General features: G+C 33.8%; 2 protein-coding genes across 7 annotated transcripts in view; one reads left to right on the forward strand and one right to left on the reverse strand.

Annotated features, from left to right (window-relative positions):
- LOC146138155 (androglobin-like) lies at positions 1-24,499 on the forward strand. Of its 6 annotated transcripts, XM_083393774.1 has the most exons (38): positions 1-39; positions 1,391-1,467; positions 2,101-2,209; positions 2,341-2,460; positions 3,884-3,970; positions 4,087-4,163; positions 4,229-4,361; positions 5,324-5,463; positions 5,793-5,888; positions 6,716-6,796; positions 6,853-6,929; positions 7,885-7,977; positions 8,036-8,145; positions 8,457-8,634; positions 8,760-8,916; positions 9,407-9,492; positions 9,552-9,616; positions 9,672-9,748; positions 9,817-9,933; positions 10,150-10,225; positions 10,593-10,743; positions 10,812-10,934; positions 12,257-12,405; positions 13,698-13,862; positions 14,454-14,580; positions 14,750-14,975; positions 16,001-16,135; positions 16,256-16,409; positions 16,545-16,732; positions 16,797-16,878; positions 16,941-17,040; positions 17,115-17,191; positions 17,259-17,421; positions 17,482-17,651; positions 17,715-17,876; positions 19,114-19,195; positions 23,891-24,183; positions 24,263-24,499. In XM_083393774.1, exons 2-38 carry the CDS (start codon positions 1,439-1,441, stop codon positions 24,431-24,433), a joined length of 4,626 nt encoding a protein of 1,541 aa, XP_083249900.1. In that variant the 5' UTR covers positions 1-39; positions 1,391-1,438; the 3' UTR covers positions 24,434-24,499. The 6 variants fall into 6 exon arrangements, with proteins under 6 accessions (XP_083249900.1, XP_083249899.1, XP_083249902.1 ...); XM_083393773.1 differs by lacking the exon at positions 1-39 and having other exon boundaries at positions 1,102-1,467; XM_083393776.1 differs by lacking the exon at positions 1-39 and having other exon boundaries at positions 1,102-1,467; positions 9,675-9,748.
- A 108-nt stretch (positions 24,500-24,607) lies between these two features.
- Positions 24,608-26,711, reverse strand: part of LOC146138156 (autophagy-related protein 2 homolog B-like) — a 45,225-nt gene continuing 43,121 nt past the window's right edge. The window contains exons 29-30 of the mRNA XM_083393772.1: positions 26,141-26,297; positions 24,608-25,785 (exon numbers count right to left, since the gene is read on the reverse strand). Coding sequence (XP_083249898.1) covers positions 25,600-25,785; positions 26,141-26,297 — 343 coding nt within the window. The 3' untranslated portion in view covers positions 24,608-25,599. The remainder of the gene's footprint in view (positions 25,786-26,140; positions 26,298-26,711) is intronic.

The following is a 26,711-nucleotide window of genomic DNA, read 5'->3' on the forward strand; positions in this document are numbered from 1 at the left end:
CGGAAACAGAAAATCATAAAGGCTTTAAATAGTTTATAGGTAGGGTTACCATTTCGTGCTTATTTCTAAGAGTTGTTCTTATTTTTGTACAGTGTCTTAGGAAATAATAATGGGCCTATTTCAAGAAACGTGCTTTTGAAATATTTGATATTTACGCTTAGTTTGTCTTATTTTAGCTTCTAAGAATGTTTTTTTTGTCAAATAGGACACGTTGAAAGAGGATTTAAAACTTCAGAGCAACCACTTATCTGGGTGTTAATAAGTCTATTTAAAAATAAAGCGCAAATAAGCCTGTTAAGCTATTATTCAAGACTTTGGCATTTGAAAAACGTTTAACCCATTACCTTTTCCAGAAAAATTACATAAAAAATTGCATTAAAATGTTACAGGCTTTAAACATTAAAATGTTACAGGCTTTTGTATTAGGCCTCTGTCATCACCAGGGATGGATCCAGGGGAAAATAGGCCGATGCTGCCCCAAACTATGTTTCTCACCAACTTTTATGATTTAAATACAAATATTTGTAGGTTATATATTTCAGACCTGACCTGGACTTGCCTGTGTCTTTCCCAAATCTTTATTTGTCTGTTCAAACAAATATATACCCATGAGAAACAAAACCTAACTTCAAAAAATGTACCGGTACATAAAGAGTATGCCCGCCCTATTAACAGCCACTGTGGAAAGTATGGCAAGTGCACCCGCGAGATTTTTTCAACCTTCTAAAAGTGCACCCCGAAAAAATCCGAACTGCACCCGAAATATGTAAAACTTGTCCAGAATACGTTTACAGTGCAATGTATGTAATACAGAATGCATCGGAAAATCATAAAGTGCACCCGAGGTGCACTTTTTTGGCCTTTGTTGCACCAGGTCACCTAGATTTTTTCGGCCGTGCACCCGCGAGATCTGCCATACTTTCCAGCAGTGATTAACAGTATGTAGAATTTTGCCAATATTTCGTTGAGCCTGAACAACTTCTATTTTTGTAAAGCTCTGACTCCTAACCTCGAATTTCAAATTGTTTATGTTTTGCTGATATTATATAATACTCATTCTACCTGAGTCTGTTTGGAAAGTATTTCAATATTTTGCCCTTTATTTATTTTAAAATTCTAATCTTGATACTTAAAACTATTTTTATTTAACAAAAAATTTGCATTAGTTTGTTTATTTGCATTAGTTTGTTTATTTACGTTAATTGCTTTTTAGTTGCCCAGTGCCGACCATTGTTGTACTGAAATCCAGAATTGGGTAAAAATATTAGAATAATTCTATAATTGTTTTATGTTTTTAGGTTTTGCTTGTGTGTTTACTATGATAGATACATAGTGGGATTGGCATACATCTTGGTAGAGATTGTGTCTAAAAATATATTTTATTTTATAGCTGTACTGATTTGCTAAATTGTGTCGCTCATTTTGGACAAATAGAACAATGGGCGAACCTCAAGGAAGGACTAAAAGGTAAAGTGTAATATATATGTATATAAATATATATAAAGTGCTAAATTCTCAAACCTATAATTTGAGAAAGATTGTTGTTCTCACACATATAAATTTAAATTGCTACTTTTAACTACTTTAAACAAAATTAGGCAGCTCTTATTCCCTAAAGTATTTTTAAACAATATAATCAGGTATTTAAATTTATTACTATTTGGAATTTTGTGTCTTGTTGCCAATTTTTGTCTTAAAAAAACAATATTAAATAATTTTAATTACAATATATATATGTTTTTTTTTTATATAAGTCCATGTAAAAGGAAACTCTAAACTTTTCCTTTATGCTTATCTAAACAAAATTCAGGTAGGCTTTAAATTGCGCATTATGTTACATTGTATATTTGTTTGTTTGTTTTATGCCAATGATAAAGGAATATTTTGAAACATTTCTGCATAATTAGGCTCATATACAATGTAAGAGGCTTTAGGCAATTAGGCATATTTACATATTTTTATATTTATTGAAATGTGACAGCAACCATGGTTTGATATTTATATAATTTATGTTTTAAAGATATATATTAAACCATTTAGGGCATGTTTAATGAAACCAACAATTGATAAATATGTCCATCTTTAAAATTTAATTTTAAGGGCTGCTTCTGTTGTCGGAAGTGTGGTATCTGTGGATAGCAAAAATAGAACTCGTAGCTATCCTTTGTGGGCAGAATTTAATGACATCGAAATTAATGCAGAGAAATGGGTAAGACCTTTTATTCTGTGTATATGTTTTGAAGGTAACATCTATACATAGCATTATCTATTCGCTTTATTTATAAACTTTCACACTGCTTCTAAAGCATTAAGCCAGTAGGAATAATATGAAGTTTGTAGGATGGATTATCAAAAACTAAGGATAAAGGCAAAAGTCCAAGTTTGCAATTTTTTGATGACCCAGAAGGAAAAATTGACATGCCTCCCTCTCTGAAAGTACATTCCTGGAAACGTCCTCAGGTATAAGTTTTTCAATTAAGTTTATTTTATAAGATATAATCTAGCTGGGGGTGTAGCAATGGAATCAATTTAATCCAATACGAAAGCTATGAACAAACAACATTATAAATCAGTCATGCACAACTTAGAATGGCACAAAGGTTGCAACTAGCTTTTTTTACCTAATGGAATTTAAATTTAAAACAACAGTACTAACAAAAAGTTAACATAAAATAAAGTCTTTGGGGAATGGCTGGTACTCCTGGAACTGTCCCTGTTTGTGACTATGCTTTTACAAACTCACATTAAAATCATGCTTTCAGTATTGCACCAAAATTTTGTTTTAAGGAAATTCAAGTTTTTCTTTGGCACAAATGCTTACATGTACCATGGGATTCAATAACAAATTTTGGCCAAAAATAAAATTTTAGGTTTTGACCATATTCTGCTGGCGCAAAATTCTGCACATGTTAAACCACTCTATGTGACTAATTATTTAACTAGTTAATTTAAAATTCGACTCACAAGGTGAAAAATTGGCCCAATCCAGAGTTGGTTTATCAATAAATTACTATACGCCTACAGTTACTTCAACATTATGCCCATGACTAAACTATACACTTTTTTAAATCATTTTTATATGTGGGACCCCAGGTGGGCTGCATTTGAAGGTTCGGCAAGCCTCATGTGCCATCGGGGCTGTATGTTGTGCAGGCCTGCTGTATATGTATATATATATATATATATATATATATATATATAATATGTAAACCCTTCAGGTTGAAAATATATAAAGGTTCAATATTTAATTGCCTTTGAATCTAAATTAATACTAAAAACTATTAAAATTGTTGTAAAAGTGCAAAATTCCTGTTAAAAATATGATTACACTCCCGTACTTGAGTCAAGAATCTTTAAATTATTTTGGAAAGTGAAACTATTTATTTAAGTAAGTCATGTATGTTGAGTGGTATATTTTTTTTATAACATTGCATTACTTTGGTTAAATGTTCAATACCTGTCCAACGTTATCTTCAATACCTGTCCAACTTTATCCCATAGTCAAGGTAACATTTTTTGATTTAGTCTACATAGATATATTGGACCAGACTGAGAACTTTATGAACCAGTTTATTAACTTTTTAATTTTTTTAATCAACCAGAATGTTGTTAAAACATAACTACCGAATTTCAAACAATCTTAAAACCACGGCCGAAAAAGATTAATGTTTAGACATGTGTTTGATACAGAACACATTTTTTTAACCTTTGCAATAGCTGAAAATGGTTTTGAGTTGATTAGTTGTAGTGGTTTTGATTTGATTGATTGTATTGTAATACCCAAATCACATTTTTTTTACTATTATGAAATCATTTTACATGCCATATATACATGTACATGTGATTTATAGCTTTAATAGTAAATGACTTCATTGCTTAAAAGGACATTTTGGATGGCAAGGTTCCTGTTGTGTTTGAAACTGATCAGTTTGATATTATTAGCAAAAATGAACATCTTTACAAGAGTGAGGTAAATTATGTACGATTTTTTGCCAATTGATAAAAGTACTTGTAAAAATTTGTTTATCTAAGGCAGTTCCATGTAATAGTGTCATGAAAATATGTTTTTGCCTGTTGTTTTCATAGGTGATGAGGACAATAATAGGCCAGTTTGTTACGTTATGGAATATATCTGGGCCATCTTCACTAAACGCTGCAACGAAGTCAGTGGTTATAAAAAATGGAGACTGTTTCAAAAATACTTATACAAATTTTATTTCTTTAATAGTGGCAATTCTGATACCTTGGAAGACAAATGTTGGAAACCTTGGGAACATATCTATTCCCTATGTAAAGTGGTAAAAGGACACATTCCCCTGTATAATCAATATGGAAAATATGTTGTTCGCTTGTTTTGGATGGTAAGATTTTGTCTGTGTAGCTGTCAAACAACACACATAATAACAAATCCATATTTTAAAGGACACCAGGTAAAAACCTAAAATTCATAATTTGGCTTTAAACAAGCACCTACTTAAAACAATACCCCACCCTTATGAAAACCTATTTTTCTTGATGAACAGTACCATAAAATGATTTTAAATGAGAAATGCTCCAAGACAGAGGTCGCCAAACTCTTTTCATGAAGGGCCAGATAACTGTTAATGCCTGAATATCATGGGCCAGATTACTGTAAGACAACCAGAGGCGTTAAGTGTTAGCAAGAGCCCACAAAGGACTTACTAAAATAATCTATTTTATTTTTAGTTTTAAGGTTTGCGAGTACAACTACTCTTTTAAAACTGCTGTGAATGTTACATAAACTACTATTCTGGCTGTTAAAAATCAATTTCCTGTTTCTTATATTCAGGTATAGTGACCTGAATATAGTAATATGATACCTGCTTGGCATGTACAAAATATGCAGTGTTGCCAGTTGTGCAGTTTGATGAACAATTTAGCTACACAAAGTCTTTTTTTAAACATATTATTCTAAGAGACATAAGTTTTCATGAAATATGTCAAGTAGGGCACAACCAAAAAAATTTAAGAAGATATTTGCATTCACTTCCCATTTTGTTCAAACTTCCAATGTCATTGCATTTAACGTTACTATGATCCGCCGTCAATATCATTATAGCAAATGATTTGTCTCACAGATTTAGTCTCATTTTGGTTAGCTAAATACAAATGGATTATGGCTTTGTTAGTATTTAGAATCATATGTATATTTATTCCAGTGAATTAAATGCCCAACAAAACTTGTAGTTATCTAAATGGTATTATAACAGCCAATTATTTAAAATATTACTGAAGAGGGTAAATTTTTCACTGATTGAAATTTTACTTTTTAAAAATTAAAACATACCTGTTTTGTGCCCAGGGATGCTGGAGGAAAATTGTGGTTGATGATACTATTCCTTGTGATATTGATGATAATATACTTCTGCCTTGTACCACCTGTGATTATGAATTATGGCCATTACTTTTAACAAAGGCGCTTATCAAACTTGCATCAATTGAGTTAGTTACCTTACAAGTTACATACAAGTTTTATTTAGTGTACTTATATTGCATAAGTATTGTTTACTCACACAAATATAGCATAATTACATATATAAGGTCTCTGAATTAAAAAATAATAAGTTGTGCATTCTTACAACCTCCAGATTTTCTTAATATATTTTTAAATTTTAAAAATAAACAAAAATGCTATAGTTTACCAAACTGCCTCAGACTTTTTTTCTTTTTTTTAGTAAATATAGCCTTTTTGTCACACACACAGTGTTTTAGAGCTTTAACACACACACAGTGTTTTAGAGCTTTAATTTCAAGATGTGTGTATGTTGTAGGTACAATCTAAATACTAGTAATGCATCTGAAGAGCTTGGAGATTTTTTTGTAATGCAATGTCTCATGGGATGGATACCTGAAGTACTCCCTGTTCAGTATGTTTCAGTTTGTGTTTTTGTATTAATACATTGAAATATGTTGCACTGAATATGTGATAATGGAAATCACCTTGACTTTTGCAAGATAAATGTATACCTTAATTCCTGACCAGCAACAGGAGAATAATCTAGCAAAGCTAGCAATTCCAGGTCAGATACTAGAAAATATCTTAAAAGATATATATATATATTTCGCCAACAAAGGCATCTTCAGTATATCTTATTCAAATGGAACGAAGATGTCTTTGCTGAAGAAATATGTATATATATATTTATATGTTTTAAGATCTTTTAATGGTGTCTAACCTAAATTGCTAACTTTGCTAGATTATTCTTTTGTTACATTGAAATATATGGTTAAATTTTCTCACAGCTTACAAGTCGTGACTAAAAGTGTTTTTTATATATATTTCACAGCAATGTTAGAAGCCTGTAAAAATAGATACAAAGAAAACTCACTGCTAGCAGCATTTTATCTTTCTTTTGTAACAGTTGATTCGTTTAATTGATTAAGAAGTCAGAGCAATATGTACACATATAAACTTGCATTAATGTTGTTTGGGGAATAAGGAAATGTTTGGTTGCAGCAGGCTATTCAAGCATAAAAGTTTAAAGCTCCCTGTGTAGTCCAAAATCATGTCACATTTAGCATGAATGTAGCAATACCATAAAACTAAACAAATAAGTATAAAGGCATTTATTGGATAACTCAGCCTTAGTCGATAACATTGTTATGACACTGTTTAAACTGCCTTCCACCCGATTTGTGTATGTTTTGTAATGTGTTATATATTCACTGTCTAATAAATCCTTTTTTTTTTCAGTTATAATCACAAGCAAAAGTTGTGGGAAATGTTGTCTCGGATCATGCCAGAATGGAAACTTCCTCTTTCAAATCCTAATTTGTAAGTTTTTTTTTTTGTTTTGTTTTGTGTCAATATCAAAAAATTATTTTATTTAGACCGGCGGAAAGCTTAGTAATAAAACAAACTGCAAGTTCCGACAGTTCTGAATCCCATTATGAGCAACCTGAAAAAGGTAATTTGAACATAATAACTGTACACAAGAACAAAAACCATTTGTGATTTTTGCACCAGGGCTGCGGAGTCGGTTAAAACAACTCGAGTGTCCCGAGTCCAGCTCCGACTCTACAGCCTGTATTTTACCCATTTACGCCTGTATTTTACCCATTAACTAAATTAAGGTGGATTTTCTGCAATCCACTCATATTGGTGTCATAATTGATCCACTCGCATTACATGGTTTAAAAATATTTCACATTTGCTATTACACTTTTACAACTTACATTTTGCTGCCTTAACAGTTAAAAAATTTGATACTGCGCATGTACACGTCTGACTCGGGACTCGGGTAGTTTTACGCAGGCTTACTCGAGTCCCGAGTCCTACTCCGGCAAAACAAACCGACTACGTCGAGTCCCGAGTCCCGACTCCGACTCCGCAGCCCTGTGTTGCACTGCATGGTACACAAAATATTTTTAGTAACCAATATAGCAAAAACTTGAATATATCTTTCAGTACGCTTAAGCACCCGGTTTTGGGACCACTGTCATACAAAAGGATGTACAAATCACAGCTTATGAGCCGCATGTATGTTTATGGTATCACTTCAAGCAAAGAATCATATGCAAATTGACATAGAGTTGATGAGTTTGCACTGTGACTGTTTTAAAGATTACACAAAACTTTGCCAACCTTTATTTACGCTGTGTTGCACTTTAAAATACTGGGTTTTGAAATCTGGTTTGGGTGCTAAAATTATTCGCTTGCCACTGGTTTAGCATTTTGCTGCATAATGACTGATAATTTATAATTAGTGGTTAGTAAGTTAAGTCATGTAACAAATTCATAAAAAAGAACATTATTATTTTATCTTTCCTACAGGGTTGTAACAAATAAGTAATTAAAATACAACATGGCACCATTCTTATCACTTGTGTTGTGAATATTTAACAGATTTATTGATAATTTAGAAACACCAAAACACAAAGATACGAAGAAAAAGGATGATAAAGATAAACATAAATCAAGCTCATCAGGAAGAACAACTACAGCCAGATCAAGTGGTAAATAATTTTGAACTACTTTTTTAAATTCCTGACTACTAAGGTTTATATTTTTTAGATAAGGCACCAGAAGACGTGTTATCTTCAAAAAAAAGCCCAGAAGTAGTTGTTTTTGGCATGTTTAACAAAAAATATACTTTTGGTTCATTTTCTGATTTAAGAAAACAGGTAAGAAAAAAAATTATTGTTATCTTGCCTGGCAATTTTATAATTGTTGTTGGTAGTGTTATGTATAGCCAAGTTCTTTATTTCGGCGTCATCAGGTGAAGGGAAGCATTATTTAGGGCCCAGCAAGAATATATTATTTTAATCATTGGCAAGTTAACTCAAGTATTTGTTTATTGTTTTAAAATCATAAAATGTGACAAAGTGTTGTGACTACATGTAAGAGAACCACTGCAGTGACACGCCACGCTTATTGTATACTCTTTATTTTTCTAACTTTATGTGTCTAGTATCTATTTTCTCTTTTACAATAGGCTGTTGCAAGTGAATTATTACGAAAAAATGGACTGTCTCAACTTCATCCTCATCCGATAATGATAACCAAAACTAGAGCTTGTCCACTGGAACCGCGACCTCCAACTCCTGTGGTACCAAAGTGGAAACTTATTCGGCCAATTAAGAAATCTACAGTGCCTTTTGATGAGCCGCAAAGTAATAAACCGTTTTTTTAGAATAAATTAAAGTTGAGCTATTTAAGTTAAAAAAATGTGTTACATTTTAATGTGTTTATGTCTACTATAATGTGTCAATATTTTGTTCTGTATTACACATTGCAGTGGAGGTTGAGCCCCCGAAGCCTGATCAGTGGTTGGAAATATCTTCACCTTTTATTGGACATAGAGCAGACCCTTTATCAACATTGATGTCTTCAGCAAGTCCTCACTCTCATTTGGCAACTGATGAAGTTTTTCAAGAAAATGCAGAAAACAACGGGTAGGGAACAATTCATATCTTATTTTTTTTATTAAAAAGTTATTTTCCGAAAAAGTAGAACTATTTTCTTTAATGGGTTATACTTAAGATTCCACTAAACTAAAAGTGTAATGTAATATACATTCCTAATTTATGCAAAACGCAATACAGACTCAGTTTTAACCTAATAGTAGAACACTAGCTCAAAAAAAAAAATTTACTTATTATTTCTTATGGTTTAGAAGACAGTTTTTTATATAAAAAGAATAGGTGGTTCTTTAGCAGGTGGACATTTACTAGACATCCCTGTTGTCGACCAGAAAATAAAAAAATAAATTTCTTTTATGTGACTTATTTGTACTTTTTATTTGATTTGATGAATTAGTTGAAAGTTGTGTGAATGCTTGTTAATTTAAAGAAAAAAGGTAGTTAACTCTATTACCAGATGTACAATTTTTATATTACCTTTTTCTGCTTTCATTGTTATGCATATTTTAAATTTTTGTACCAGTGATGTTGTGTTATGTCACCCGGATGAATCTGAGACTGGTATCATTGACAAAGAAACTTTAGACAACAGCAAAAGCCAAATAAAAGGTTAGTTATCAATACAAAGCTGGTTAACTTTTTTTATTGTTTGGTTTCCTTTTTTATAGTAGAGGAAAGTGGAAGTCCACAAGCTGAGAATGAACCAACCAAAGAGGCTAACATCGATCAAGTGGTATGCATTATTTATTTGATTTTGCTAAATCTTATTTTAAATATGCAATTCCTAGCAGGAACAGCAGGAACCTAAGCCGAACATTATGAAGCAAAATTGGATTGATTTTGACCAGTTTTGTGACAGCTTTAAGTAAGTTAGTGATGTATAATTTGTATTTCCAAAACAATTTTCTTATTATTTTTTATATTACTTTTCAGGAGTATTGTTATTTTCCATGTACCTTCAACCTATCCACATAGTGAAAACTCATGTGATTTTAGACAATCTGTTCTTACTGTTGCACCGAGTTCAAGTTCAGGTGGAAGCAAAAAGGGGTACGTATTAAAAAAATACATGTAGTGCTAGTAAAGTATATACTAACATTATTGTAGTATTATTTGAAAACACCAATGAAAGACGGTCAAACGACAAGCAAGGCAAATTATGTAAAAAATATTAGCCTGGCACACGGTATATAGGGCTCAGCTGATTGTATTTGAACATAGCAAATAATTGCTGCACCATCATCATCATCATATGTTGTTCTTTAGATCAGCACAGTTGGCCCAAGCTGCTTCATCCACTGCAATGAAACCCAATTATTCAGGATTACCGAAGTCTTATGAAGTATGTATAAGTTTACCTTTTTATCAGTGCCTTATGTGTTTGTCCCATATTTATTTAATAAATTTTGAATCTGTTATCAAAAACGTTTGAATGTGCAATCCATCTTTTCAAAATTTTTAATTCACATTGTATGCCACATAGCGTTTTACTGTAATGTTGATGAAATCTAACTTTAGTATAAAGGATTAATGATTGACAGAATTGCATGAAAAGGCCTGTTTTTTAGGGTGGTTATCTGTTACATAAGCAGGATAAATATCTGTCACATACAACAACTTCACTTTTTTATATTTTGTCTTGTTATGAATCTTACAAAAGTGCACTCTGTTGCCAACTAAGTTCTGTTTTATTACACTGTATTTGACAGGGGTATCCAGCGGAAGATAGAAATCCTTCATTTCTCTTTATTGACAGTGTTTCTCAAAGTGAAGTTATCATCAGTTTTTCTGTGTTGACAACCTGGCCAGGGTTAGAGGAGAAAAAAACTGACCGTGAATCCACAACTGGTTCATCAGAAGGTAGGTTAAAGAATATGTGTGTGTGTTCTTTGTACAATATAAAGTTTCAACCTATTTTTTCCCTTAAGTGGTTAGTCTAAGGCCTGAGGCTACAACAGCTTCATCTCCAAGCCTAGGACTTCTTGTTGCAGAATCCTATTCATGGAAAAAACTCGTTATTGGGGAACCTGTGCTTCAGATAAGAACATCTGGTATTTGTTGTTACATACAAAAATAACCTTGTTTATTGAGTTCTTGTTAAAATAACATTTGTTTGTAAAAATGTTCTAGCTTAATGGCTTTGTTTTTTGTAAAACTTATATAGCGTAAAGCAGTGGTTTCCAAAGTTGGTGAAACAGAGATATAATTTGGGGCAAAAACACAAAAATATGGAGGGGGCGATAGAGGACTATAGCACATACACTAAATCAGGTTGATCCAAACTAAAGAAACATCATTAACCATCTGTGACCCGTGGAGCAATTAAGTGATTCCAAACTTCTTCCACTTCTTATTAAAAATTAAGGCCAATAATTAATAAATAGCAAATGTTTCTGGACGAACTGTTAAAAACGGTTAATGTTTGTATAGCATTCAAATAGCTCACAGTCAGAAGCTAATCCACGGGAAATGGGTCTTGCTCCACAAATTTAATCTATTTAAATGTAAAAATATTCATGCTATGGGCAATCCTGCTTGTCCTGTAATGTGTTTTGCAACATTGACTGTTATAATAATGAAACAAATTGCCTTTGATGGCCCACAACATAATGTAGTTGGATCGTGCTGACCTTATATATATACAAACATATTTTCACTGAATGCAAATAATTTTTAGTCCCGAGTCATAAAAAAATCTTGAAACTGCCCGCCCATGCTTGCTGTGTTAGCCAGTTGACAATTTGCAAAGAAGATTTTCATCCCAGACTTTCAGCCGTAACGCTAATTGCTATAAAAAAGAGAATAACCTGGGTGATTTTCGATTTACCTGACCAAAATGACCTTAAATATTAAACCAATGAAGTTCGGCAAGTTCATACATCTGAGAGAAAACACCATTTTCTGTAATTAGTGTTCCAGTTTAATGTATACATATTCCACCTTTTGGTGTTGTAGGGGGGGGGGGGGGATGATGATGTATAGATTGCTTTGAGGGGCTTTATACTACATATATGTTTGAGAACCACTGGTGTAAAGCACCATCTTATAAAGGTTTTATATTAGTGATTACTTTTACCTATTTTGCGTGAATAATGCAAAAAGTTTTTTAAACACTTTGTTTGTAGTGCTTAAATGAGTAAACACGTTAAAGATTATTTATTTAGTTTACCACCTTTTTTATTAACAGTTTAAATTGGCTAGAATTCTAATTAGGGATAACTTTCGGGGGGACTTGAGAACAATTGATCTAGTTATTAGCAAAAAAAAACAATTCATTTTACCAACTTTATTAAAAGCAATGTTAGCTATTCTCAAAAATAGTAGTGTTTTCTGCGTCCTTTTTAATCAAATGCATGTAATATGTTTTATTCAGGAACCCGAGCTGCTTGCTTGCTTTTGCCTCCTGGAAGACATGTTCTAAGATTTGTTTTCAACTATCCTCTTGGTTATTATCTTAACATTTGTTCCACAACACCGTTTGTGTTTGGGGATGAGGAAACTGTGCTGACATCACTTCAACAGGTCAAAGAAATTTGTGCTGTTTTTTAAATTATAGTAAAAAACTATTCGCCAGTTTAGTATAAAAAATGATTTTGTATTTTGATTTGATTAAGACACGTTGTTTCAATTTTAATAAAAATATTTTAATTGTGTTGTGCATTTACTTATTAAAAAGGGAAATGCCATAAATTATATAAAATATCTAATGTAAGAAAGTATGATTACACTAAAATATATATCTACTTTAGGTATCTGTTAGCTATTGTAAGCTTAACATAAATGTTATTGTAATTTTATAAATCATATTGGCCCAAAATTGATTTGATAAGTTTAGATATGAGTTGTATTTATATGGCGTTATTGAGGCTGTTATTTGGGGGGTCAGCATACTTTTATACAAAAATGTAATTTATGAGAAAACTGTTGAGAAATGTTTTTTTTATTTCTTAGGTGGGGTGAGGTTTGGAGGGTTCGAATATATAGGGATTTGAAAAGCAGGGGTCAGGAATATTATTAAAATTTATTTTTAGTTTAGTTTTTAAAGAGGAGACTAACCCACAAAATATAAATAACATCAAATGCATTTTTTGATTGTAAGAAAGGTTTAAAATTTGAGAACAGAAGTTGGATTTTTGATTTAGGAACATTTTTATAGGTAGGGGAATAAAATTAAAAGATTTGTTTAGTTAAGGTTTTTGAAGGGTTAGAGGGGTTAAGAGTGTTTTTTTAATGTATATTTAAATGCTGAAGGAGAGGTGGGGGTTGGTCGAACAGGCGTAAGAATAATTTTTGACCTATATCTAATTTTGCTTACAAAAACAATTCAAGGGAAAGTATAACACACAAAGTGTAGCCAATTTCAACTAACTAAAGTGAAATGAACAATATTTGAAAATTATTCCTGATAAAGTTGCTATTTTACCCACCTACTGACACTAACCAATCACCTTGCCAAACTAGCCCCTGAAATAGGCTACGTGCCATGAACCATTTTCAAAGCTTTTGGTCTAAACAGACTCTCTCAAAGTGGGCTAAGATTTACTAAAACAGTAAATAGATTTACGATAGTTTGCATTTATTTATTAAAGTAGTAATGAACCACTGCCCTAAAGAATGCCTTATACAATGCTGTTTTTAACCTTAAAGTACATTTGCCTCTTTTGACTGCATTAATTACACAATTCAATCCATTAAAGAACAACAAGCTTGTTAAATAGTTCATCAATTCAATCCATTAATGAACAACAAGCTTTGTTAAATAGACACCTTTTTTGCACAACAAATGTTTTGAGAGTCTATTTCTTTTTCAACAGGAGAGTCACAGATTTCTCTCTTGTGCCAATAATATTGTCATGAAGCTGGGAAAATGCATGGAGCTTTTTGGAAGTAAAGATTGGAACCGGTGTAGTGTTGAATTACACAAAGCACACATGCCTTACAAATCTTCAAAAGAACATTCCATGCAGAAACATTACAAGGTATATTGCATTTTATTTAAATATATAGAAATATCACTTGGGTTTATTGTACTCTACGATTAAATGGGTTTAGATCAGGGGCGGGCTACATATGGCCCGACTGGATTTTGAGCGGCCCGCAGACAGTTTCCGGTGTTACATGATAATGTGGCTCGCGGCAACAGTCTGCCGCAATCCCCCACTACTTGCTCACTTCGTCAAATAATACTGAATGTTATTTATTCTTTAGTTCTTTGTTTTCTTGGTGTTTTAGGTTCTTTGTTCGGGCTAAAAGTAGATTTAGAATTTACATTAACTGTTTTGCCATAGGTTTTGCCAAGAAGCGTAAAGTTGACAAGGAGTGTCACAAGTTTAAAGGATTAAATGCCCAAATACCTTTTCACTCAATTCGGCAAAAAACATGTTTTGCCGTGTTTAAAGAATATAACACAATACGATTTATTCCTTGTATAGGTGGATAAATACACGCCGACTGAAGAAGTTGCCCGCCCCTTGTTTAGATGCATGTCCTTATTTTTAACAATCGTCATCACAAACATATCATTGACTTCAATTACTCAGATGTGCAATTAAACCATATCTGTTATTTAGGTGTGGAGTAAAGCTTTGTCAAATTTAATCAAGTTGTGTTTGGAGGACAATAAGTCACCTGTATCCAGTGAATTTGTTGTGAAATGCCTCACACTAATGTTTTCTGCACCAAGTGATTTAGAGGAACGTATGTCAACTTGCATAGATTTGCAATTGTAACTTATTGTTTCAGACTTGTACATAAAATGTATAAAATAATTTCTTATTAATCCTTTTCCCCTATTTGTCACATGTTTTTAGTCAGTGCTTTCAAAGTTTTACTTTATATATGTCTACACTAAACAAGTTTACTATAGCAGAACCACCCACAAATGCCATCTTGGAGGATTCAGAAATTTCCAACAGGGAACGTGATGCAGCAATCTGCATTCAAAAATATTGGCGTGGCACATCCATTAGAAAAGTGCGAAGGGCACACTTTGATAGCGAATCTACAGAACATGAAGCAGTACGCTCATTTTTAAATACTGCCTGGTCAACAATACAAGCTAATACTGCACATCATGGAACAACTCTGCTAAGGTTTGTGTGTGGATTAGTAGGTTGACATATTTGTGTGCCAGACAAGAAAAAAATCTTGGCATGTCTTCTTAGAGGTTCTTCTGTTATCCTTTTTTTGGTTTCACATGTTTGTACAACTATGAATCTACCCTTCCTGAGTTACACTGGCAAAAGATAAACTTTGGCATAACATCCTGTTTGAGTTCATTTGGATAACTAAATCAGTTGGTGTATCAAGACAATTCATACAATCAAGGCAAAGCTCTAAATATCCAACCCAGTGGTTCTTAAGTTTCTTTAGTATTCCCCCCTAACAAATCGAAATAGTGATATTTTTTACCAAACAATATTGACAAAACAAATTATTATAAACATTCCACTAATTGAATATGTTTCAAATAGTGTTTTGAAGATTTTCTCTGATTTATCAAATAAAATGAAAACCTTGATAAAGAACAAAGTTACAAAAATAATTCAAAAATTAATAAAAGGATTTTACCATTTTTAAAAAACATTTTACCAGTTTTTGCCTCCTGCTACTACACCTGGGTGACAGACAACTAACCTACAGTGAAACTGGCTGTGTAGTCCGATTAACAACAATGTTTAAAGTTTCTAAAAGGATAGCTATACAATACTGTCAAAATGAGAGATCACATCGGGCACACATTCAAAAAATTTGAGAGCAAAGCAACAATCTAACATTTAGATTTTGTGCCAAAAGTGCAAGATATTTGACATTGGCTAATCCATTATATTCTAATTTTACGTCCAGGGGCGCTTAACGAACTGTAATTCAAAACTAAACCCAAATTAATTTGTAATTTTATGTTTAAATTTGTCTTTCAAGACATACCAAGATAAGTTATACAGAAAACCGATGAAATGATAATAAAAAGAATAAAACCTATATTTTTACAATGATATTTCTTTTGACCCGAGCATATTGATTTCTTATATTGGGCAAAGTCAAAATGATAAAATTAAGTTACTGATAATTTGATAAACTACAAAATAGTAAAACAATTTACTTATTTTTCCAACAGAGAAATGGTGAAACAGTACCCATCAATAATTTCACAATATCCATTTCAAACTGATGAATGGAATAAACTGAGCTTTACAGATTATCAGGGAACATACCCTGATCAACCTCCCAGGACCTGGTTTACAATTTTCAGGTATTTGATAATTTGACGCATTTTGTACACTTGTTAGTCGTATTACTATCAAAAACTATTACTATAAATAACTTTATGTGGTTTTCACATGCTAAAGATGGTTTATGCCTGTTTCGCTAGGGACGTCTTTTTTGTTGATGATGAAGTTCTTTGCGTGCCAAAGTTGTATGTACAAGTTCCAACTTACATTCTGCATGTGATAGATAATGATACTGGTATAAGGGTTAAGCAAGTTTTTCAAAAGGTTGTTCCTCATTACTACAAGAAAAACAAGGTAATACATATAACAAACATTTAAATTTCTTATGTACATCAAGAAAATGTGATCATCTTTTTTGTGACTCTATTATGAATAAAGGTTGGATTTCAATTTGCTTTAGTAGTAAAACTTGTTTTTATGTTATCAAAGCTTGGCTACACAATGGTTGCAGAGGCAAGAACGTTGGATCAACCACTTGTTGGTGGAAAATGGAGATTAAGGATTATTGGATCAACAAATAATTTACCTACTCCAACTAATGCCAACCTCACTGCAACATTTGCTGTCAAAGAAATCAGAGATTACTACATTCCTAACAATCAGAACATTTTGTTCAGGTAAAAAAGGTATTTATTTCAAGTGCTTTTCACCTGTGTAACAATATGGCAAATTGTTTGTCAGGTATCATGTGAAACCAACTTCAGATTACATGGCCAGTTTACAGTTGGAAACTTCTAAAGAAGACGTACATATTACCTTGCAGGTATGTGCAAATGTTAAATTTAACATAACTTTTGTATATCTATTTGTTTCTATTCAAATCAGATCTTGGACAAAGAAGTGGAAGTTACATCAACAAAAGGAAAAGGTCATTGTGTTCTCCCAGCGTTTTGTTTTCTTATAAACCAAGAAGAAGAGCAGCCAAGTAAAGCCCGATTTTATATTTTAGTTAAAATATTAGTTCAGTGACCTTTTATGTTTGAACTATTTGTTATTTAGCAAAACAAGAGGTTCTTTCAGCTAAATTAACTGTTCTCGCTGGACAAGGCAAGACAAGCAACGACCACACACAAGAAGCAAGTTAAAATTTATGATTTTATCCTTATTATGTATATAACATATTATATTTCATTAACTCTTTAGATCTCAAGAAAAATGAATTTGTATGAAACGGAAAATGAAGAAGAACATTATTACATTATACAAGCAAAGATTGATCGTAAAGATTGGCCCTTGTCATCTTCACAGTGGGAGCATATTCACAAGCTTAAACAGTTAGAAAAAGAAGATCTGAAGGCTTTTGCAGGTTATTTAAAGTTATTAACAAATTGTTTTATTAATTATTAATTAATCAATGTTTAAACAGACAAAGACCGCCCTGGATCGAATTCTGTTCGTGGGACTGACAAACTGGCCGGCGTTGGTCAAAAAACTGCAGCAAATGAAAAAGGAAAGAAAGGGGGAAAGGGGTCAGACAAAGCAGGAAAAGACAAAAAGGGTCAAGATAAAGATCCGGTTTCTAGACCACAATCACAGGTAAATTACATTAACAGTTTACATTAAGGTAGGAAAATTACATTTTCCATGTCTTGTACTTAGAATGCCTTTGATGGTTCTGGGCGTGCATTTTGGACCCTTCGTTTTGTGTGTGATCTTGAACGAGCTGATGAGGTGGAAGTGAAAAAGGATTTACGTAGGCCAGAAGAAATCAGGGCTATGAAACTTGCTTGGGAATCAACTGAACCAGGGCGAGCTCTAAAGGTAAATGTTTAATGGGAAATGAATCGCGATAGGATTTTTTATAGAAAATGTTAAACTAGTCGACCAGAAAATTGTTGCCTGATCTCGCTAATTGTGGTACCCCATTATAGCCTGTAGATTGCTTTTTATCATCATGTCGTTTTCCGAAGAAAGTACCTGTACTTTTTCTCGACTTCCGCAAAGTGGGCTCGGCGCTTAATAATATCAGTTTCTCTAAGTTATACAGATCAACCAAAAAGCGTTTTATTGTCGTGCGCTGTAGGCAATAGCCCGTACCCTTAAGACGCATTGCAGGGCATCCCACCATGTGAAATCGTTGACGTCTCTTATCAATTGGTCGTTCCCGTTAAACGTAGAAATAGCGAACTGGTTCTGACAACATTTTTAGTTTTGAGTGACAATATTGTGGATTGGGTTGTTTTCCAGATCAGCTTTTGTAACCATCCGAAAACATACTTGCATATAGCCTCAACTCTTGCGATAGCCTTATTTACAAACAGAAGGTGGACCTGGTCGATTGCTGATGCGTTCGTTTATACACCTTCGTATAACTTATTTTATTTAATGAAACAAGAACACACATATGTGCATGTTAACCAGTGAGATCTAGCCCCCCTTTCTGATCCCGGCTTGACCGGAGGTCGTGAGTTCGAACCTCACTACAGGCTAGTTGTTTTTCTAGTCTACTCTGCTTGCATCATTGATCGACAGATGTGGTGAGTCTGCAATGGCTTTCGGTGTACTAACATATTTTATATATGAAACTTTGTAAAAGTTTCTCATAAACTACAGCACGTTCGGTTTTGTTTTGCAATTCACCTTGATCGAGCTTTTGATTTCTGCCATTCCATATCATATTTCAATCGGAAGGTTGATTTGTTTTAGCTAGCAGTATTGCAATATTCCTGTTTTCATAGTTCGGTTACAGTGAAATAACTAGCTTTTAATCGTACATGTTATTACATTATAACTCCACGTGAAATTTCGCATTAATTAGACCTAAAAAAACATTTGTTGCTTGAAGAATATGACTAAACAACTCTGCTTTGTTGTGCGCAACAAACTATGATAGTCAGTTTTTTTGTTTAAATGTAGTCAAAAACACTCACTTAGGTAACCATTAGTTCAAGTTATGAAGTTAATGAATTTAAAATTGATGTTCCATACTAAACACAAAACAGTTTAGCAGCATTTATCAAAAGTTATGAATATTCTAAATTAATGTTTGTAATTTCAGGCAATGCAGTCCAGGATGGCTTATACTCAAAAAAACACCGATGCTAACACACAACAATCTGCCTTGGGCGACAAAATTGCTGGTTTGTTATTTTATTTTATTCTTTATATAAAGTTGTGTAAACTTGAAAACGACCAAGTGTATTTCAATTAAATATGTTGTTTTTTCAGAACGATGAACTGAAAATGCCATGCGTATCGGTTAGTGTTTACAGAGTTAGAAGTTTCAAACATATTTTAACAAACACACTTTATCATCCAACATCTATCATTTAGCACAACTAACTCGCACAGTTGCATTTGTCATTGTTGTACCAATAACTGATCACTTTTTGTGACTCATCATATCCTTCGTATTTTTTTTCGTTGGTAAAATACGATAATGATAAGATGGGAACCCACAATAAGACATAAAAAGCAACAATAGCTAAAGCAGAAAAATCTATAAAACCACAGTATTAAAACCAACGACGTAATATAGCCAAATACGCAGTAATATCCTGTACAATAAGATCAAAATCGTCTGAATAAGACCTAAATCTGCCGGAATACGTCCTAAGATCATCCGAATAAGGCCTAAATGGCCAAAAACTCGCCTGAAATCGTAGGGAGGGGTATGGGACGATCGGGTGGCGTCGGTCTGGCTTCGGCCGTTTGGGTAACGACGTTTGGACGCCCTAGTTGACCGGCGCCGTCAGGGCGGCGTGCGTTCAGCACCGGAATTTTGGTCCTGTTCGGGGTATTGTAGGGTAATGGGTGGGGTTAGGAAAAGGGTTAGGGTTGAGATTATTAGGACTTAGTGATGTACTTATGGGGTGGGGTTCGGGTAACGGTGATGTGTTGTTTTGGTCTGATTCTTACCATTTAGGTCTTATTCCGACGGATGGTAGGACTTATTCCGATTTAAACGGCATTACAACCATTAGGGATTAGTCCTATTTTGGTCTTATTCCGAACTGTCTTTTATTCTGACGTTGATGTTGTTCTTATCTCGGTCTTATAGCTGGAGTCCGATAAGATCAACATACGAACAACTTAATATCTGTGTCTGTCTCTTTATGTGAACACATGCCGGCGACCGGACACTTTATTAAGCGGGAAAGCGGCTCGATAAGCTAAAATAGAAAAAAGGTCATGTGCTCCCAGATAGAAAAAATATTATTCTCTTTCTATGAGAGAAATACTGATCAATGACCGCGCGTCTCGAGCGAGCTTCGTCGCAATACTCTTAAACATGTTCATAGCAAATTTCACTCTTTTAAAAAAGCTTATTTACGCCTTACGGTGTGTCCAACTACGCAGAAATTTGGAAGATTTCGCAAATTATTGCCTTTATTGCAGCAATTGATAAAATAGTAATATTGTTATTTTTGTTGCTCTAGAGCAGTGCTTTTCAACCTTTTTGCTGGAGTGGAACCCTATGGAAACATTCCACTGGCTCGAGGAACCCCGGTGCAATAATTCCACTGGCTCGAGAGGAACCCCAGTGTAATAAACACACCTCAATTAGCTAAACAATTTAAAAATTGCGGAACCCTTGGACTGTACTAGCGGAACCCTAAGGTTCTCTGGACCCTGGTTGAAAACCACTGCTCTTAGAGTCTAGAGTCTGGAAACTAACGATTGTTTTCAGCAACGCCAACTGAGGTTTCCGTAGGCTACACAAATACTGACCCAAATAATCGCTGTTTAATGCCATGCTATAGCGTTAGCTACTCAAGATCAACGGGGACGTCCAGCCGCTTACGCGCGGTTTAGGATTGGTTTTAAAACAATTTTACTGTGTTACAACTGGATTTCTAAGCATCGAAAGCAATTATATGTAGGCTAATACCAAAAAGCTGTTATTTATGCAACGACCTAAACACTACTATTTGTACAACGGCCGTTTTATATTCTGCAAAATCGTTTTTTTTAACTGCAAATCAATCGCTGTATGGTTACTTTGGTAATTGCTGCTATTTTGCTGAAGTTGCGAGTTTAGAATATTAAGCTCGCTGTGCGATTTTCTGAATCAGCGGCAATCAGGCAAGGGACGAACAATCACTTATTTTAGTCGTACAATTTCAAACACATCACACAACACTGCACTTTGGCTTGGTTGCATGTTAAATTGTCATAATCCTTTTTAAACTATCCGCTGCAACAATTGGTAACACACAACATTGCTTTTTGGTTACATCAAATTTGGGCATTGTACAAAAAAACTGTATAAAGAGTCATTTCAGCTCACAAGATGAAGAATTAATTTTGATTTTTTACAGTCATTTCAATGCAGCTTCCGCACAAACCTTATGTTGTGACGATGCATTTAATATTTCAGACACAATCAGCGGCAAACAGTCAAGGGACGAACAATCACTTATTTATACATGTGAATTGCCTGCTGTTTTTTAATAGGTTACACGTAAGCGCAAAAACACATCACATGTAATGAAGTTTGTATATAGCGAACGTGTAGCTGTAGCGCCACGTAGTGCAACACATTCAAGGTTTAAGGCCCATTTACAGTACAGCTGCACTGAGCTGCGCTGGGCGTGAAGTTTTATTCACTACAGCTGCACTGGGCTTAAAGATTAGCTCCAAACGTAACGTTTTTCTATAGCTGCACGGGGCTTGAGTTTAGCAAAGCGTGAAAATCGCTCCAAAGCGTATTTTTAAGCTAGCTGCAGCTGCTGCACGGGGCTTGAGTTTAGCAAAGCTTGAAACGCTCGCCACAATAGAATTTAAATGCAAATTACGCTTTGCTCAGCTCAGCTCAGTGCAGCTGTAGTGTAAACGGGCCTTTAGACTAAAACGTTCGTTGTACACCTCAAGTCTATGCGCAGAACTCTATATGACGCAAAATTTTGGTAGTAAAACGCGTCTCCTATTTGCCCACAGTTTGAATTTACACCTTGTTGCCGAAATCACCCTGAAAGAGACAAAAAAAAATGTTGCCGAAATCCAGCAAAAGTCCAATATGTTGCCACAGTAAACTAAGGTGACGGTTTTTACACCAAGGGCAATGTGTCAAACAAATTAACTCAGTCGTACGATTTCAAATATTATGCTCACCAACTATTTGGAGCAATTAGCGCCAGTTATATTCCCAGTGCCTAAGCCAAATAACAAATAGGCCTAATTATGCGCCAATATGATGTCACACGCATAGACTTAAGTTAAAACGTAGGCTTACCAAAAGTTTTGTTAAATGTAGTAAATCGTGATATCTACAAAAACGCAATAAAGCGTGATATCTACGAAAATGTAGTAAAGCGTGATATCGGCACTGCAAAACGAGCAGTATAAATACTACACAAGACGTTTACGTACACACAAGGTCGTTAATGCTGAGTGAACTGACTAGGCTACTTATGTCATCGCAGTAAATTTGACTAAGATTACATTTTACATATTGACAGCTTAATAATCTCAGGGCTGCAAAACCATAATATACACAACGCAACTTACCAAGAATAGTCTTCCGTGTAATAAATACGAGTTCTCAAAATATCGCGTTTATTGCAGCAGTTTTGATAGAAAGCAATTTGCATTTCATACGGGTTACGGGTTTTTCTAACTTTGGGCCAGACTTGGACAACTTGATATCCCAGTTTTCTAATTCAATGAGTTTGAGCAAAATGCCCTTAATTGTTATCTAATTTGTGTAGTGGTCGTGTGCTCTAATTCTAGTTTTAATCTAATTCAGAAAAACTGTAATGCTCAAATTTTAATTCTAATCTAATTTTGAAAAAAGCTTAACTAAATCTAGTTGTCCAAGTCTGCGTTGGACGCAGATTTTTCGTGATTATTAAATTTAATTTAGAGTCATCCCTTATGCGAAGTTAAGAGCTCGGTGTTTAAAAATATTAGGCGTAATCAGTAAATTTTGCGGAATTTTTTTTTGCGCACCTTTGTTAAACCTACGTGAAAATTATCGCACGTTTTCAGGTTAGAAAGTCTATTTAACCTGGGCAACGCGGGGTGTTTTATCTAGTAATAATTAAAGTGACAATTTTATAAAGTATCTTTGAATGCAAGGTTCGGTGTTAAAATTTGAGCGGCATGGCATAGATCAGAGGTGCACAAGTTTCAGCCTTAGGCGGTCGCATTAGTAGTCTTTATTTTTTTTCACGTTCACCAGTAGAAATGTTCGATAATATCTTAATTTAGATATGACGTCCAAGTTACGTCATAATATATGTAATATCTATAAGCGTGAATTTATTTAGCGAACTGATGTGCAATTTTGCAACTAAACTAAGTTAGGATTTGAAAAACATTTTACTCGGTTTCAAGTTGGCAAAATATTTCTTGGGGGCTAAAAACTATAACATGGTTTACGAGTTTATCAGTTAACGTTTTATTTTTATGACAAGGACATGAAGTTGACTTGTTAGTTATTCGAAAAGACTTTTTACGGAGGATTGTGTCATTTCAAAATGACTTGTTTACAACACTGAACATTTTATACGGGTTATGTATTGCTAAACGCCCGGTATTGGTCATTTGTCAATGTGCCAAATTTCAGATTTGATAAACAATTCATATAAAGAAGTAGGAACTAGGATTTAGCGAGCATTTGATTTCAAAGCCCGTAATAGTTCGTGCCACGCACGGGACGAGATTACCTTTCTGAACAACGTAACACACCTTGGGTGCCAGATTCAAAGCATTTTTATATTGCAAAACATGTAGATTGTAGAGTATAACAGTGTGCTACTTTTTTTGTTATTTTACACAAAAAAATCTGTGTATTTCCCCCTATTAACAAATATATTATCATGTGATTTTAGATAAAGCACCGCATAGCGAAACCGAAGAGAAGTTCACACTTGATCCTCCAAGTTACATGACTAAGCAACCCGTAAAACCTGACTGGTCGCGCTATGAACGACCAACATCAGTTGGGAAACCACCTCAGTATTATAGTGGTGATCAGCTAAAACAATTGGAGAAAGACCAGATGAACAGAAAGTTGGCAGCTTTTAACATACAGCGGTCAACAGCATTGGAAGTAAGGGAGAACAATAAAAAATACAGAACTGCAATGAAAGATTTACAGTATGACAATCTACATGACATGCAGGTTAGCAAGCAAGCGTTTCTTGTGAGCAGTCTTATATAAATTAAGACTTATATAAATTCCGTTTACATTTATTTTCCAGTTGACCTATGACAAAGCCAGAAGCAAGTTACTTGTTCGTCATAAAGAGTTCAGAAATCAATGTTTAGAAGAAAAACAAGCCAAGGAGGAAACGGAAATGCTTTCGACTCCAATTGACAATGCCAGCCCTGAGCCAAAAGCTAAAAGTGCGGGCAAGAAGAAGGGCAAATAATTTAAGCATTTGATGTGTTGCAACACTTTCTCTTAATAAAGTATATTTTTTTATCAAGCTTCAATTATGACAGGACTGTAGCATAGCGTAGGTTAACTTTTAATTAGGTTTAGGTTCGGGCAAATAATCGTCTGCCGTTGATCTTTATACATTTTAATAACTCTGAATTACTTTAATACTCAGATTAATAACTCTGAATTACTTTTATTACTGGAAACACAACGTCAACGTTCACAGTATAATTCACGATAAGTGCATATAACCGAATGGTGAAGTATTGCAAAAGAATGTCAGTCATTAGTAATATTTCTAGCCTATTAACATTAGACGATAAAAAACTGACACAAAATAGCAAAAGGAACTCAGATACCACCAAACAGCTTCAAACAACAAGAATTTGAAACAGCGTTATTATAACTGTACAAATCAGGGGTGAAAATTGAATATATACCGGAACGATGAAAAAGTTTCTTGTCTAAACACATGAAAATTTCCAGGGCTGACGTCACAACGTACGTCCTAAACCATGCAACCTAAAAACTCTAGGCTGAGCGTTTGATGCCATACACAAATATACAACTCAAAAAAGCAAACACAGTTTTGGGACATGGCCTCGTGAAAAAAGGAATAGTTTTACTGAAACAGCGTACCGGCAACAATTCTCTTACAAGAAAGTTCCGGCTTACATTCAACACTGGTAGGAATCCTAAGAAGTTTTATTAATGGAAAACAAAAAACAAACCTTAAATTACTAAAAATGCCTACATCTTACATTGTTCACATACAAAAGAAATCGCCCCGCCTTATGCAAGATATTGTTATGACTTCAGGCAAACGCGTCCAGCACTTGCTTTGATACTGAAGTGGACTGGGACTAGACTTGCTATTTGTTAAAAATGATTTGACTGGAAATTAAGCCATTTAAAATGACTTGTTAAAACTGTATTCATAAGTTTTAAAGGCGAGAATCGGTTGTAGCATTGTTGCCTACTACTGTTTGTACAATGCTAAATTGAGAAACTAAAACGTGTTTACAATTTAAACATTTTAAAGTAGAGAGACCAAACATAAGGGTAAACATATTAATACCATATTGACAGCCTTCAGCGACTTGAAGCAGTTTAACAACAATATTTATTTCCATGGATGCAACCAACTAAAGTGTATTATTTGTTATCAGTTCGCCACTTTAGATCATCTTCTCTTTTAGCATCTGGCAAAATCTGATTGCGAATTCCACTTAGTACATTTGAAGTGGCTTCAGATGCAATGATTACAGGCCTGATTAATGTTGGTGGTATTTGACGTAAAACCCCTCCTACTGCACCTGTTATTCCATTCTCTTCATGTTCCTAAAAATGGTTTATCCGATTTTTTGTTTAAATAGCATAACAATGCAAATACTATACATAAAGAGATTACGTATGAAATTGTGAAACCTTTCAATGAAGTAATAAAGCAGTGCTCTATATAACAAACTTTGTTTGGTCTATATTGTTTAGCACGTAATGCAATTGCAATTTTTTATCGTTGTTTACAGGTTCATTTTGCTATGTTAGTCTTAACTTCATTTATTCATATTAACAGTAAAATATCCTAATTGAATAATAAGATATTATGTAAGAATCGATCAAAACGATCAGCGGTTTGTATTAGCTAAAATTTTGAAGAGCACTGTTTAAAAGGCAAAATAAAACATTAATATACCTGCTGAGCTACTCTTGCTAAAGAAACTGCTGTTTCTGTTACCCCATCACACACAACATCAAATGCATTGTTGAACCCTTCACGGGCATCTGTTGGTTGTTTTCTTCGTTTAGCTTGTAATCCAAAAGTTCTCAAGTTCAGTTGCTGGTGTTTTTGTCTTAAAAGAAAATAATTTAGCAAATAAATTTTTTTGTAACATGAAAAAGCAAACAAATTTTGATGTCTCATAATTTTTTTTAGATCTAAGTTTTGTAGGACAACGTCTATGTAAAATTAATTAATTACTGTTTGCCAAGTACTTGTAAATGACGGTTTCGTTGTTACAAATACTTCTTTTTTTAACTGCTTATTGGATAATATTTAGCGCCGAAACAAACTGTACTATTTTTCAACTAGGATTAACCACTTTAAAATTCAAACTGGCTAACATTAGCGCTGCATTGGAACATCAAGTTGACATTAGCACTACCGCAATTTATCTGACAAGGATTTATTTGCAAACAAGACAATGGCTGCTATAAAAGCTACTAGCGATGAGATTCAAACACACGATTCATGACCTTATGATTCT

The sequence above is a fragment of the Ascidiella aspersa genome, chromosome 7, assembly GCF_963924565.1.
Source record: "Ascidiella aspersa chromosome 7, kaAscAspe10.2, whole genome shotgun sequence".
In the NCBI taxonomy this organism is placed as follows: Eukaryota; Metazoa; Chordata; class Ascidiacea; order Phlebobranchia; family Ascidiidae; genus Ascidiella; species Ascidiella aspersa.

Bases quoted from the DNA above. Each gene is read 5' to 3' on its own strand.
- LOC146138155 (XM_083393774.1), top strand. From the start codon at position 1,439: ATGGGCGAACCTCAAGGAAGGACTAAAAG. The intron at 8,635-8,759 runs GTAATAAACCGT...TACACATTGCAG, and splicing joins GCCTTTTGATGAGCCGCAAA to TGGAGGTTGAGCCCCCGAAG. The intron at 12,406-13,697 runs GTCAAAGAAATT...CTTTTTCAACAG, and splicing joins TGCTGACATCACTTCAACAG to GAGAGTCACAGATTTCTCTC.